The sequence below is a fragment of the Pelophylax lessonae genome (assembly GCF_965119305.1).
Source record: "Pelophylax lessonae genome assembly, chromosome: 2".
NCBI lineage: Eukaryota > Metazoa > Chordata > Amphibia > Anura > Ranidae > Pelophylax > Pelophylax lessonae.
This window is the reverse complement of record NC_138769.1, coordinates 305,723,148-305,738,927: the sequence shown is the minus strand read 5'-3', so window position 1 is coordinate 305,738,927 and position 15,780 is coordinate 305,723,148. Positions and strand designations below refer to the sequence as shown.

The following is a 15,780-nucleotide window of genomic DNA, read 5'->3' as shown; positions in this document are numbered from 1 at the left end:
GCCAAGGTATGCATACTAGCCTGTTAATAATGATAATCTCCTTCAAAGCCACTAGGCCAGTAGCATAAAAAATGATCAGATGGAAAGGTCACTCATAGTGGACAGACACTGATTATTTCTAACAATTAATTTTTCCTCACAAATGAGCCTCCATATTTTAAGAATATAGTATGGCTACTATAGCCATCCAATTAGTGTTTTATTAAAGAAGACAAAAAAAGTAATATCTAAGCCAAGTGTTAATATTTCACAGCAAAGACTGGGACCAGACACAGTGAAAAGAGTGCAGGGGGATTTGTCGATCTGTTAGGGGACTGTCAGTTGGTCCCATCCTTTTCCTGCTATGGAGCAGCAGAACGGATCAAAGTACGAGGCATGCACCAGTGTAAGCAGTGGAAAGTATTGTGAGAGGTCCTGGAATAGAAGCAATCATGTAAGGAGAGCATAGATCTCCCTCACTTTAGTTCTTCGGGAGATATCTGTCAATCCAGGGACAGGCAGGGGCCAGGAGCACATAGAATACCACCACCAAGTGATTGTTTCAATGACTGTAAAAAAAGGATCACTTTTGTACTGTCTGCATTAAAAGCTTGTGCTTTATTTTATAAGACTTTGGCCTTTGTTACAGAGAATAAAGCATGATCATATAAAACAATACTCATGAAAGATAAGTGGCAGTCCTGATCTGATGTTCTATAAAAAAAAAATTGTAAGGCAGACAAATCTTAGATTTCTTTATTCTGCCTTTTTCTCATATGTTCAGCCAAAAAGTTTAAATGTAATGGATTACTGTTCTATAAAATGCATTTGAAACATATGAGCAAAACATTAACTTTGTCACTTCTATTCCAGTCCACCTTCGTAGCTAAAAATGTGAGAAATGCAATTCCTAAAATATAAAATATATTCACTTCTGTCAAGCAGTAACTCTATACTGCAGAATAGTAAATCAGTTATATTATATTGTAACATACCATAACATAATGTACTCTGCACGTGTGTTTGCTAGAAATTGCACATTTCTAAGAACTTCACCACTTATATTGCACATTTGCATTTTACGACTTTGTACTTTTGTACAAATCTGAATTGTATTTAAAATGCAGAACAATTTAGTAAATATCTTTCCCACTCCTACCATGCAACACAAAAAATATCTAGCAGATAAATAATAAATATAAGAGATATAAAGCCTCACACAGTGACTTTCATAAAGATAATCTGCTAGGGTAATAGAGTCTGAGGGGTTAAAGGAGGCAGTGAACCCCTGGCTAATGACAGAAATTCAGCAGGCAGCTTATGATAAATGGAGCTCTCCCCATTTCTGCTGAAGTCAGCATGAACCACGACCCCACGGCTTGTTTGTGGCAAATGGAGTGCGTGAAATATCAAAGGGCAGCGATCCAGAAGAAGTCCAACTTTGACAAATTTTAAATTGGCCAGAAAGAAAAATCTGAAAAAAAGGCATTACCCTGTATTCTACAATTGTACCTTCATTCAACTGTACTGAATAAGTAGCCGAACAATGTAAGAAAACAGATGAATTGGTAAGCATTTCTGATCACCTATAGAAGAGGTCTATCTTTGGCATACAATAAATCTTTTCCATCATACAAATCCAGATGCCTTCATCCTAAATCTCTGACCTTTTTTTAACATATTCAGACTTAAATATATTAATAGATAAGACAAGGAGATAAATTGCATAAAATATAAGTAGCCAGTGAGAAAATAAACTATAGGAAAACTAAACACAAAGTTCAAGGGAAGTAAAATACATTTTTCAAAATCTAGAGCATGAAAAATAAACATATAGGCATCTGATATTAACTGAAAAACTGAGTAATACCAATATCTGTTACCTGGAACAAAAGTTATAGGAAGAAAAACATTTATGTTGGGAATATTACCCATTTCCGCACATACTGTGCATGTTTTACAATCTTATAAAAGTTGAATTAGATTTAAAGAATTTACTTCCAAACATCATAATATATTCTTTTAAACACTGATCCAGGGTTGTATACAGTCAAATTGCCCAACTCATGCGTGATGGGTAGTTTTCTTAGGCCTATGTAAGTCTTAAACAGAAATTGTGGAAAATGCCAATTATTCGTATGGCTATTGTGAACTAAAACCATACCTGCAATAGATGTGCTGGATGGCCATGGAGGTGGTTCCTCTGGTAGATTGATGAACATTCTGGTGTAAAGTATCTTTTGCCCTTTGTTTCTTTGTCCACCCTTTTTTTCTTTACTTTTTTTCTGTTTTTTTCCTGTCCTTTAACCAACTAATCTACACATTTTAATCAACGTCCCTCACAGCTGTTTACTGTAAGCATAGCCCATGTTTTACACTTCCTCTGTCACTAAGTGAACCCAATATCACAACAATGTTGGTGTACGTTATATTGGCTAGTGTACCGGTCATCCAAATATTCCCTCTCTCAACGGACTTGACAAAGACCCATATGGTTCAAATGCGTTATACTTTGAGCCTCGGCTGTACAGATTTTATCTTTTGTTATCGTGCTGTTTTAACTTGAGAATTTTTTATTCACTAAGTGAGGAGTACATGGATTGGTGCTTCCTGGAATGATTCTAGGAAAGAGCATTAGATGGATGAGCTGTTGCCAATATGTTCCCCTTTTTGATTAGCCTAAAGCCTCGTACACACGCACCGATTGTTGGCCGTAAATTTTCGGCCAATGTCCGATCGGCCGATTGTCGGCTTGTTAGTATGATGCTTCCGACAACCGACTGCGACTTTGCGGCCGAACAATATAGTGCATGCTATAAAATTTTTGTTGGCCGTCACCAGAACGGCCGATTGTTCGTCAGTCAGTACAGATTTCAGCCGACAAAAGTCAGATGAGCAAGACTGGGCATGCTCAGAGAAGAAAAAACACACGGAAAGTAAACCAGAACATGACATCACTTCTGCAGTTGGTTGTTGTTGGCCGACAAAATTCGTGTGCAGTCTACAGCACATTTCAACCAACACAACAACACTGGACAAAAGACGGCCGATCGGTCGGCCAACAATCGGTGCGTGTGTACGAGGCTTTAGTCTACAGGTAGATGGGCTTTTTATAAAAGACTATTGAAAGTGTCAGACATACACACAGTATAGCAACTTCAGGAACAGACCAGGAACAACAGCAGTTCCTGGTCCAGCAGCAGCAGTCTCAGTATAAGGACAAGGAGAACGGCTAACTGGAGGTAAATACACATGACTGCATGGGAGGGTAAGGTGGGACCTTACAGTGAGGGGCACACAAAGGAGGGGGGGGGGAGAAGAGGGGACATTCTGTTGTCTATAAGTGAAATAGTTTATATTTGGTGTCATGTGCGGTAAACATTAGTAAAAGAAAGGGTTACTTTAATTGTCCTAATTTTAAAATGTATTCACAAATAAACACCTACCTAATCTCTCTGCCAGCTGAATGTAAATTGGATCGACTCTCCGCATTGTCTTTACCAAATCCTTCCTTCTAAATTTTATTTCAACAGTTCCTTCAGGTTCCAGGACACCACCTCTGCAAACACATGAAAAGTTAAAAGAATATTTCACAAATATTTATAAAAGTTTCAACAAGCAAGTTTATTATGATTTGCAGCAGCAACTTTTCTTTAAAGCGGATTATGTGATATCTGTCTCTGCATGTGATGCAGATAGCGTGGGGAGGGGGTTGTTACAAGGAACAGGGTAACTGCTTCTTGTTCCCTGTCTAGATTTACCACCATTTCTTCAGAACTCAGCTCCAGCCAAAGCTACCTCTGTATTTTTAGTTAGAATGGAGAAAAGCCACGGTCAGGTTTTTTTTACCGCCTATGTCCCAGCTCGGGAGATTTACCCTCACTTCCTGTCTTGATAGCCATATAGAATTGAAGAGATCTTCCTAACATGGACAAGCAGCATTAAAAAAAAAACCTGGCCACACATATAGTTGTTACATAGTCAGGTTGAAAAAAGACACAATTCCATCTGGCTCAACCAATAAAAAAAAAAAAAAACAACAATTATGAAAACCCAACCATACAATCCCATATACACAATCCTATACCCGCAGTTGGTCCAGAGGAAGGCGAAAACCCCCAGCAAAGCATGATCCAATTTGCTACAGCAGAGGAAAAAAATTCCTTCCTTATCCCCCCGAGAGGCAATTGGATATTCCCTGGAACAAATTTACCTATAAATATTACTACCCATTTATATTATATACACCTAGGAAAGAATCCAGGCCTTTTTTTAAAGCAAGCTAGTGAGCTAGCCAGAACCACCTCTGAAAGGGAGTCTATTCCACATTTTCACAGCTCTTACAGTGAAGAAACCTTTCTGTATTTGGAGACACAATCTATTTTCCTCTAGACGTAAAGCGTGCCCCCTTGTCCTCTGTGTTGACCTTAAAGTGAATAACTCAACACCAAGTTCACTATATGGACCCCTTATGTATTTATACTGTACATGTTGATCATATCCCCCCTAATCTCCTCTTCTCAAGAGAGAATAAATTCAGTTCCTCTAATCTTTTCTCATAGCTGAGCTCCTCCATGCCTCTTATCAGTTTGGTTGCCCTTCTCTGTACTTTCTCCAGTTCCCCAATATCCTTTTTATAAACTGGTGCCCAAAACTGAACTGCATATTCCAGATGAGGTCTTACTAATGAAGACTAGTTGGCATTCATCCCAGTTTGACTTTTGTAGACCTCCTGCTAGCACCAGGCACCAGGGACACATACTCCACATCTGCTGGCGAGTGCCTTGGGTCCCGACTGTCCACATTTTTTTTTGTATATGAAGCATGCAGTTGGTGGCTTTTGTTCCCTAACACCCTCTACCTGTAAGACGTGTAGCATGAAATAAGGGAGAGCACCTATTTCAGCCCTGTTCTACAGGTCTGAAAGGCAGCGGGTAGGCTGGGACAGAAGCCTACACAATTTACACATATAAAAAAATGCAGGCAGTCACAGTGTCAGGACCCAAGGCACTAACAAAACATTTTGTGCTGAAGGAGGCTTTGTCATAGGTGGTGGGGGGCAATTTGTGCATTACTTATCCATCACCCCTGCACTCTGTACATTATGCTATCCTGACCCTGTGCTCTGTGTGTTACACACTCCTGACCCCTGTGCTCTGTGAGTTATACATTTCTGACCCCTGCGCTCTATGCATTATGCATTTTTAATGGAGAGCAGGTGCAACCCTAAACTGATGTCGTTGGAGTCAGTTGCAGCAACTGTCTTTCAGACCAGCTTTTCTAAACTCTGCTCAGCCATATTGATTTTTGGTGATTTTGAGGGTGTGGTTACAGATGGAGGCATGCTTTTGTAGGTGAGGTTAAAAGTGAACAAGGTGAGCAATATTTTCGTAGATTTCTTTTTGAAAATTAGGTAACCATAGGGCAGTGATGGCAAACTTTGGCACTCCAGATGTTTTGGAACTACATTTCCCATGATGCTAATGCACTCTGCAGTGTAGTTGAGCATCATGGGAAAAGAAGTTCCAAAACATCTGGGGGTGCCAAGGTTCGCCATCACTGCCATAGGGTAACACAAACACAAGTTCATGTCATCAGAAATCTGTATACCTCGTGATAAAACCCAAACATTTATAAAATATGATGGAGACTCATTATCATGTGGCATGTGTGTATGCATGTATATGTAAAACCATCACCATGCTTTAAGGCAAACTGTTTATTCTGTATAATAGAGACCTATTTACAAAACTCTAAAATGCTATTTTCTTTTCTTTTCCAGGAAATATATCTTCTGACAGTCTTGCCTATTTATACACCTGGGCAATTTCTTTGCCCATTTTGGCTACATTTTGACTAAAGAGAAATGAAGTGAATTTATTCTGCAGGTAACTTTTCCAAAAGACTGTCTACTGCTATTTCCATGATAATTGATGCCACCTGAAACCAGAGGTAATAAATTATTTTCAACAGAAGCTAGAGATAGACCATTTAAAATGGAGCTTTTTCTTTTCGATTTTTTTTTCCAATATTGATTTTTTTTGATAATCTGTCTATATTTTACCTTCTTTCCACTTCCATTGCACATTACAAATTTAAATTTGAAACTTTTACAAAATAGAGAAAAATTTAAAAGCAAAATAGGGCAAAGTGTGGCAAAATGAAAAGCAATTATTTTATAAATGGACTGGGGAAATTTTATCTTAAATTTTAATATCAATGGGACCAAACATTTTCAAGGTGATATAAAATGTTATGGATAGGTTACCTGCTGTCTTTGTCAGCATACATCTCCATGTGCCTTGGATTGATTGTAGGATCTATCACTACCCATGATCCACCTCTCAGTTCAGCTTGAGGAGGAATGTATACCAACACAGGCTGACGGTACTCACGCAAGCCATCCACAATGTAGGCTCCAAACTTGAGTACTTGATCATACATGTCTGAAGATAAAAGAAAGTCACACATGTTATTATTAGTCATAGAGAAGCCTTATGCATGTGGCATCATTTCTGGAATTTTTGCATAGCCATTTCAGTAAACTCAGGAAACTTGGGGGAATTTATGCGCTGAGAATAGTGAAATGCAATGAAAACAGTGAGAAAAAAGCTGCTGACACTAGACCAACAGACAGTGATTCATCAAGAAAAAGGCACCCAGAAGGTCCAGTCTCCACAGCAGGTCCAAAAAGGTCAGGTTTATTAAGAGGCTACTTACAAAACATCAGACATAGAACAGGCACATCGACAAACATGGCTGAAGGTCTGAAAGAGGCGTCCCGTGTCTTCTCAACAGAATGGCCGGCACGTGTGGACATTGCGTCTGGTGCCACCGATGCGTTTCGTCATCAAAAGACATCGTCTGGGCCGTGCCGGCCTCTACCTTTCCATTCTGTTGTGAAGACATGGGACGCCGCTGTCAGACCTTCAGCCATGTTTGTCGATGTGCCTGTTCTATGTCTAAAGTTTTGTAAGTAGCCTCTTAATAGACCTGCTTGGAGTTTTTTATGGGATTACGCTATGGTCTCTTTGTCATATATTTTCCATATACACCTGTATCTATCTGACCTTTTTGGACCTTCTAGGTGCCTTTTTCTTGATGAGATTGGAGTTTATCTGCTTTACCCATATGCTTGTGAGGCCATTTCATTACCTTGATTGGCCATATTGTTCTGGTAAGCTGCCTCCCATTATTATTACACAGTGGTGTCCCCAACATGCACTTCCCTGTGGTTGTGGTTGTCACAAGAATAATTTAACAATTTGCCTTGGATAGAAGTCTTGCCTTTTGGGCTTGATCTTTCACCTTCACCTTTTTGGGACTTTATGTGCACATTTTTTTTTTTTAATTTCAGTAAACTCACAAGAATGATGGTCTGTAATTAAAAAAAAAAACCTAAATGAGGTAATTACGGAACTAAAGGAACAGCTACTTTCCTGGGTCAACAAGGAGGGTACTGAATAACTGGTCAGTTTACAGCAAAGGTCTTCAAACTATGGCCCTCCAGCTGTTCAGGAACTACAATTCCCATCATGCCTTGTCATGTCTGTGAATATCAGAGTTTTACAATGCCTCACGGGATGTGTAGTTCTGCAACAGCTGGAGGGCCGTAGTTTGAGGATCCCTGGTTTACAGTGTACTATATCCCCAAAATCCTTCATGTCATATAGAAGTTTCTATGTGTACTTTAGACCTCACTGGCCATTTCATGCTGTGATCCAATAGTTGACCACAGCTGGATTCAGTGGGTGCAAATCAATACTTGAGCTGTGCACTGGTTTTAAATCGCTCAGTCCAGATACTATTGGATCTCACATATTAAGACAAAGATACATCAAGCAGACCAAACCTAATATTAAATAAGCTTACAGCTCATTCTGTCCTAAGTGGGGGTCTTCTTTAAGAAATACCTTAATGAATTTTTGGAAACCCAATGTGAGGTTTTATTTGCTCTATACAGTTAACATAGCTCCGCTAGCACAGTATGATCAGCAGTACTGTACTCATATGGAATTCTAAAGAGCTGCCTATGGGTTAATTTCACATGAATTTACATCCTTTCAGACAAGTCATGCAGAGTCTGGGGCCCCACTGCTAATTTCTAGTAAATTTCACGCTTGATGTCTTACTGTTGTGGGTCATTGGCACTTCGTCTAAATAAACTGCTTCCAAATGGTTCTTTCATCTAAATATTCACTTGATTTTTATAATTTAATTTTACATTATATGGAATAGACTTCTGGCCGGAGACAAGTCATTGGAGAAAGTCTGAACACAATCTAGATATGTTTTTGTTCCTTGCCTGAATTAGACCTCCCAGGCCGAGTAGTAAAGAGGTTTTTTTTTTCTCCTTCTGCTAATGTCAATTTTCAGCATAGCCAGAGCTTTCTTTAATCTTTTCCTACTCATTACACACAATTTTGGAGTAATTTTACCCACAGTGCAATTGGCTTCTCGTGGTGTGTTTGTGTGCTCTGAGAGCTGGTGTAATTGTTTATTTTGCCTTCCTGCATAATACCCTTCCAGCACAGAAACCAAAAATGCTCAGCGACACCCAAAGGGCTTCCAAGACTGACAACTCACACTTAAACATGCTTCTGTACACAGGATAATGGCAGTAGAGCCATGTCCTGAAATCTAATGTGAATTTCTTCTCAAACCTTTCATGGTTTTTTTTTTTTTTTTCTAAAGAAAGAAAAAAAAAAAAAAAAAACAAGAACAATTGTATGTAAGTGATATTACAAGAGCGCACAAAAACAGAATTTGGATTTTGACCAGGGGAATCGGCGTATAATTATTAGTTTATTTGATGGAGTTGGTCAAAGCATCTTTAAACAGTTTTTTTGTTTTTATTTTTTAACAAGTCTTGCAAGAAAATATTAATATAACTACACTGAGCTAAAATCCTGCAGATATTAACAGTCAAAGAAAATAACCATACTGGTAAAGAAATGTGCACACTGGTGTTGGGAATAAAAGAAATACAGACTGCCTATTCCACGAGACAACTAGCTAGACTCCGAGTTACTGGTAATCTTCACTTACCTTGCCTTAAACCTGAACTCCAAGCAAATAGCTAAAAACACAGATGGAATCTGTTTTTTTTTTTTTTTTTTTATATTTCTTTATTAAATATTTTTCATGTATAAAATTTCACAACCAACATTTCAAGGAAAGCATCATTTCTCATCTCGTATTTATCCCATTAATCTCGTCCCGGCCTTCCCTTCTCAAAAGATATCCTGATACAAATTTTGTGGGAAGGAAGATGGAATCTGTTTTACCTGCCACATGTTTTGTATTTTTGTCCATTCAGTCCTGTGATTTGCAGTTTTTCACACAACAAAGCCTGGTCCTGATTTTTCCCTGCTGCAGTTTCCCTTTTACTTACAGGTATCCTCCCTAACCCAACTCTGTGACTTAACAGTGAAATAAGAGCTAGCACACAGATAAGCTTATCTCTCTGTCACTCTGCTATCTCCTCTTATCAGCATGCTCCTTGCACTGCAGCACACCTGATTGCCTCCTTGTGCTGCCTCTCCTTCCTCCTCTATAGGCTCTGCTCTACAGACTGAAGGAGGATGATACCAAGTCAAATTTAGATAACTAATACTGCTTGCATTTGGAAAATCATTCAATGATGTAGTATTTACAGAGCTGCTTTAAAGTGTTACTAAACCCACAACAGTAAAATCAGTCTGTATATGCAGTAAAGCATGCTGCTTATACTCACTGTGGAACCTAAGGGGTTAATCCTGTGCAGTATGTAAAAAGGCAGTTTGATCCTGTTTTTTCTGATTCTCCCCTTTTTCCATTGTCCTCAATCCATCTGCTGATACTACAGAGCCTTGGGGGCACTCTGCACATGCCCAGTTTAATGTGTATTGCTAGAGAATTTTCTTTTTTTTTTTGGGAGGGTGCATGTGATCAGCACAGGGCCAATCCGCACTGCCCAGACAGAGGGTCAGGGGTCATGCAACCTTCTAGGACAGTCAGAGAAGAATGAAAACTTTTCCTACAAGCTTTAACCAGAGCTCGGCCAGACACTGATAGAAGTCACAAGATTGCTATATAATGCTGATGAGAAAAGGTGTAGCAGTTTATATTTACTAAAACAAATTGCATTTCCATGTTCTGTGTACTGTGGGAGATATAGTGAATGCAGGGTCCTGGGTTTAGTAACATTTTAACTTGTGCTTTTTATATTTGCCTCAGGTTCAGTTTTAAAGGGGAACTCTGGGAATTTTTGAATATGGTACCTCTAATAAGGAAAATGCGATACCCAAAGTGCTTTTGTTTACTGTAGAAATGACAATTTTTGTGCATTCCAATTATTAAACATAGTGTGCTTCCGGTTATGCGACTGATAGTTCCGGCTCTCGTATAATACATGAATTATGCTGTTTACTCTCCCCTTGTCCATTCACAGTTTGTACTCTAGACAATCTTTGTATTTTCCTATCATATATTTACATAGTACTTCCACAAACGTTATCTGCATAGTTACATAGATAGTCAGGTTGAAAAAAGACACAAGTCCATCTGGCTCAACCAATAAAAAATAAAAAAAAGTATAGAAAACCCAACCATACAATCCCATATACACAATCCAATACCCGCAGTTGATCCAGAGGAAGGCGAAAAAAATCTGCACATACTGTATCTTTATTTCACAGCAAAAGGCAATACAAAAATTATAAAGCACTCGGTATACATTTTGCTACTTAAATGTAAGGGTTCTTTTAATTTTTTATACACTTGGAACAAACATTTTTTGACTAACAGGGGAAAAAAATTTCTTCCTGATCCTTAAGGCCTACCTGAGTGTCTGGGAGTACCTATTAGTACCCAGTGTCTGGGAGTACCTATTACTACCTGTGCGACTGACCCGGCTGTGTGTCTGTGAGTGTTGTGCGACTGACTGGGCTGTGCGACTGAGTGTGGTGCGACTAAACCAGGCTGTGAGACTGTGAGTGTGGTGCGACTGTGAGTGTTGTGCGACTGACTGGGTGGTGCGACTGGGAGTGTTGTGCGACTGGGAGTGTTGTGCGACTGACCGGGCTGTGAGATTGTGAGTGTTGTGCAACTGAGTGTCAAGTGAGGGTAGCGGAGTACCAGAGGGTGAGAATGTAGAGATAGGAAGCTAGGAAATAGCCACATAGGATAGACATAAATTACTGAATCCCCATTAGATTAGATTAGTAGGTACAATGCCCGGCGGGTGTGGAAATGCGACTCGGTGTACATCTTGTAATATGTATGCGTTCCTAGGACATGTGATCGAGGGCCAATACAAATGTGCAAAATGTAAGCAAGTTTCTTCCCTGGAAGCTCAGGTCCTGAATCTAGGGAAGCAGCTGGCAACACTGAGACGAATGTCCATACCGGAGGAGAGCCAGGATCGTACCAGTCAGGTGCAGGCAGGGGTCTGCACAGAGGTGGGCGGAGTATCGGAGGTGCAGGCATCAGAGCAGAGTAGAGGGGTGACAGTTAGGAGGGGTAGAAGGGGACAAGGCAAGGAGGCTGATCCTGGGCTGGAGCACCCCAATAGATACGCCCCGTTGTGTGATGTTGGGGAAATCAGTCAGGGACCAGCATTGCTGGAGCAGAGCGACGCCCCTAGCTGCCAGGGGAAGAACTCCTCCAGTGAGGCCAGGAGAAAGGGAAAGGAAAGACAGGTGCTGGTGGTAGGGGACTCAATTATTAGAAGGACAGACAGTGTAATCTGTGACAAAGACTGTGTGCGCCGAACAGTCTGTTGTTTGCCGGGCGCTCGGGTTCGGCACATCGCGGATCGGGTGCACAGATTATTGGGTGGGGCTGGGGAAGACCCAGCTGTTATGGTACACGTGGGTACCAATGACATAGGTAGAGGAAGATGGAGAGTCCTAAACGATTTCAGGGACTTAGGCGCTAAGTTGAGGACTAGGACCTCCAAGGTAGTATTTTCCGAAATACTACCTGTACCTCGAGCCACACCAGAGAGGCAGCGGGAGATTAGGGAAGTTAACAAGTGGCTGAGGAGCTGGTGTAGTAAGGAGGGTTTCGGGTTCCTGGAGAACTGGGCCGACTTCTCAGTCGGCCACCGGCTCTTTGGTAGGGACGGATTGCACCTAAATGGGGAGGGTGCAGCCGTACTGGGTGAGAAGATGGCCAAAAAGTTAGAGGGGCTTTTAAACTAGGTGATGGGGGGAGGGTACAGATGTAGAATTAGCCAGTGGAAAGCAAGTTTCAGAGGGCAGAAATGGGGGCATTAGCGGTAGGGTGTTCGGAGCTCCTAAACCCAGGGTGGGTATGGGGAAAAATCAAGAGAGCAGCCTAAAAACATCAAATGAGGATATATGTAACCGGTCAAAATTAAGAGGTTTGTATACCAATGCCAGAAGCCTGGCCAACAAGATGGGAGAGCTGGAGCTGCTGATGTTTGAGGAGGACTTAGATTTTGTGGGGATAACGGAGACTTGGTTTGACAGCTCCCATGACTGGATGGCGACCATTCAGGGGTATTCCCTTTATCGCAGAGATAGAGAAGGTAAAAAAGGGGGAGGGGTATGTCTGTATATTAAGAACAGTGTACAGGTAAATATGAGGGATGATATTAATAATGTAGCTAAGGACGAGGCAGAATCCCTATGGGTAGAGCTTCAAAGGGAAGGCACGGTGGGGAAGGTAATATTGGGCGTATGCTATAGGCCTCCCAACGAGAGGGAGGAGGGGGAGGCGGACCTCATTTTACAGATAGGATTGGCAGCAAGGATGGGAAATGTCATTATAATAGGGGACTTTAATTATCCTGATATAGACTGGGCAGAAGGAACCGCACACTCAGCCAAGGCTAGGCAGTTCCTAAATGTTTTGCAGGAAAACTTCATGGGTCAGATGGTGAATGCACAGACAAGAAACAATGCGGTACTTGACCTACTGATTACCAACAATACAGACCTGCTCACGGATATAGAAATACGGGGCAACTTAGGACACAGTGACCATAGGTCAATAAGTTTCAGTATTAATTACACTTATAGGAAGCAGAGGGGTAATATAAGGACACTGAATTTCAAAAGAGCCAACTCCCCAAAACTGCGCTCGCTGCTAGAAAATATCAATTGGGATAGAACCCTGCAAACAAAGAACACGGAGGAAAAATGGGAGTGCTTCAAGAGCATACTTAACAAGGGGATTGACCAGTGCATTCCAAAGGGAAATAAATTTAAAAGAGCAAAACTAAACCCTGGGTGGCTAAACTCCAACATAAAAATGCATATTAGTGCTAAAGAAAAGGCCTTCAAAAAATACAAGACTGAGGGGTCATTGACAGCATTTAAGCATTACAAAGAGTGTAATAAGAAATGTAAAAACGAAATCAGGGCGGCTAAAATAGAACACGAGAGACATATAGCGGAGGAGAGTAAAAAGAACCCCAAGAAGTTCTTTAAGTATATAAACAGTAAGAAAGCAAGGCCAGAACACATTGGCCCCATAAAAGATGACAAAGGAAATATGGCCACTGAGGAGAGAGAAAAGGCGGAAGTGTTAAATAATTTCTTCTCTTCAGTCTTCACAAAAGAATCGGGGGGCTACACGAACCTAGCTTGTAAGGCCGAACTAAACAACACACCTCAGGAAATACCGCCATGGCTAACAGAAAATAGACTTAAAACTAAACTAGAGAAACTTAACATAAATAAATCACCGGGACCGGATGACTTACACCCGAGGGTTCTTAAAGAGCTCAGCCAGGTGATTGCCAGACCATTATTCTTGATCTTTAAGGATAGTTTACAGACGGGTATGGTGCCAGCTGATTGGAAAAAAGCCAACGTGGTACCAATATTTAAAAAGGGGCCGAGGTGTATCCAGGGTAACTATAGGCCGGTCAGCCTAACATCTGTAGTCTGCAAGATTTTGGAGGGGATGTTTAGGGACCACATACAAGACTTTAGTAATGAAAATGGTATTATTAGTAGTAATCAGCATGGATTCATGAAAAATCGTTCTTGCCAAACCAATCTATTAACCTTCTATGATGAAGTGAGCTGCCACCTAGATAAAGGTAAGCCTGTGGATGTGGTGTATCTGGACTTTGCAAAGGCTTTTGACACCGTTCCCCACAAACGCTTACTGTACAAATTAAGGAAGGTAGGTATGGACCATAAGGTGAGTACCTGGATAGAGAACTGGCTCCAGGGGAGAGTCCAGAGGGTGATGATTAATGGGGAGTACTCGGATTGGGCGGGTGTGGAAAGTGGGGTCCCCCAGGGTTCGGTCCTGGGACCAATCCTGTTTAATTTATTCATAAATGATCTAGAGGAGGGGATATCTAGTACAATCTCAGTATTTGCGGATGATACTAAACTAAGCATGCCAATATCTTCTGGGCAGGATGTGGAAACCTTACAAGCGGACCTGAACAAAATAACGGGGTGGGCAACTACATGGCAGATGAGGTTTAATGTTAAAAAATGTAAAATAATGCACCTGGGTGCCAGAAACCAGAAAGCAAGCTACTCACTGGGGGGGCCTCTGGGTGAGTCTAGGATGGAAAAGGACCTGGGGGTACTGGTAGACAACAGGCTTGGCAGTGGCATGCAATGCCAAGCCGCTGCAAGCAAAGCCAACAGAATACTGGGATGTATAAAAAAGGGGATTCACTCCAGAAATAAAGAGATTATTCTCCCACTCTACAAGACTTTGGTCCGGCCACATCTGGAGTATGCTGTCCAGTTCTGGGCACCGGTCCTCAGGAAGGATGTGCTGGAATTGGAAAGAGTCCAGAGAAGGGCAACAAAAATAATTAGGGGAATGGAGGACATCAGCTATGAGGAAAGACTACAAGCACTGAACCTATTCTCTCTGGAGAAGAGACGATTGAGGGGGGATATAATATCAATGTACAAATACTGTACTGGCGACCCTGGCATAAGGAACAAACTATTCAGAGTAAGGGAATACAATAAGACACGTGGCCACTCACTAAAACTAGAGGAAAGGCGGTTTAACCTTAAAATGCTTAAGGGGTTCTTCACTGTAAGAGCGGTAAGGATGTGGAATTCTCTTCCACAAGCAGTCGTATCAGCAGGAAGCATTGATAGTTTCAAAAAACTATTAGATGGGCACCTTAGAGACCACAACATACAGGGGTATACAATGTACGGTTAACAGCAAACACACACGCACATCATAGGTTGAACTGGATGGACTGATGTCTTTTTTCAACCTCACTAACTATGTAACTATGTATGTAACTATGTAACTAAGGCAACCAGATATCCCCCAGATCAACAATCTCTGTTGTTCTTGCTTATAAATGTTAATATCCAAGTTATATTCTGTGCAATTTGAATTTCCTCTAGTTCTTTTTAAAACAATTAACAGACCTGGCTAGAACTAGCTCCCGAGGCAGTCTATTCCACATTTTTACAGCTCTTACTGTAAAGAAGCCTTTTTGTATGCAGAGGTTTAACCTTTTTTTCCTCTAGATATGAGATGTCTTTTGCAATGACCTTAAAGAGACGCCCCAGTCTCCCAAGAAAAAAATAACAGTCAGCAAAAACAAATACTGTAGCTGCTGACTTTCAATATAGAGTCACTTACCTGTCCAATGATCCAGCGATGTCGGCACCCTAGCCGATTTTTCAATTGGCTTTGGGTGCAGGCGCCGGCATTGTAAGTAAGGAAACTGGCAGTGAAGCCTTCCGGATGTGCTTTGTGAATGGTCTCGCAGTCTACTGGAACCTATGTGTGTCCCAGAAGGCTACAGGGGAATGAGAGTGAGAATGAGAGTGAGAATGAGAGTGA

At 41.1% G+C, this 15,780-nt stretch overlaps 1 protein-coding gene across 2 annotated transcripts in view; it reads right to left on the bottom strand.

Annotated features, from left to right (window-relative positions):
* Nucleotides 1-15,780, bottom strand: part of ACACA (acetyl-CoA carboxylase alpha) — a 525,165-nt gene that overhangs the window by 53,381 nt on the left and 456,004 nt on the right. For both annotated transcript variants that reach the window (XM_082245775.1, XM_082245774.1), the window contains exons 50-51: nt 6,248-6,425; nt 3,426-3,538 (exon numbers count right to left, since the gene is read on the bottom strand). In XM_082245775.1, the coding sequence (XP_082101901.1) occupies nt 3,426-3,538; nt 6,248-6,425 (291 nt within the window). The remainder of the gene's footprint in view (nt 1-3,425; nt 3,539-6,247; nt 6,426-15,780) is intronic.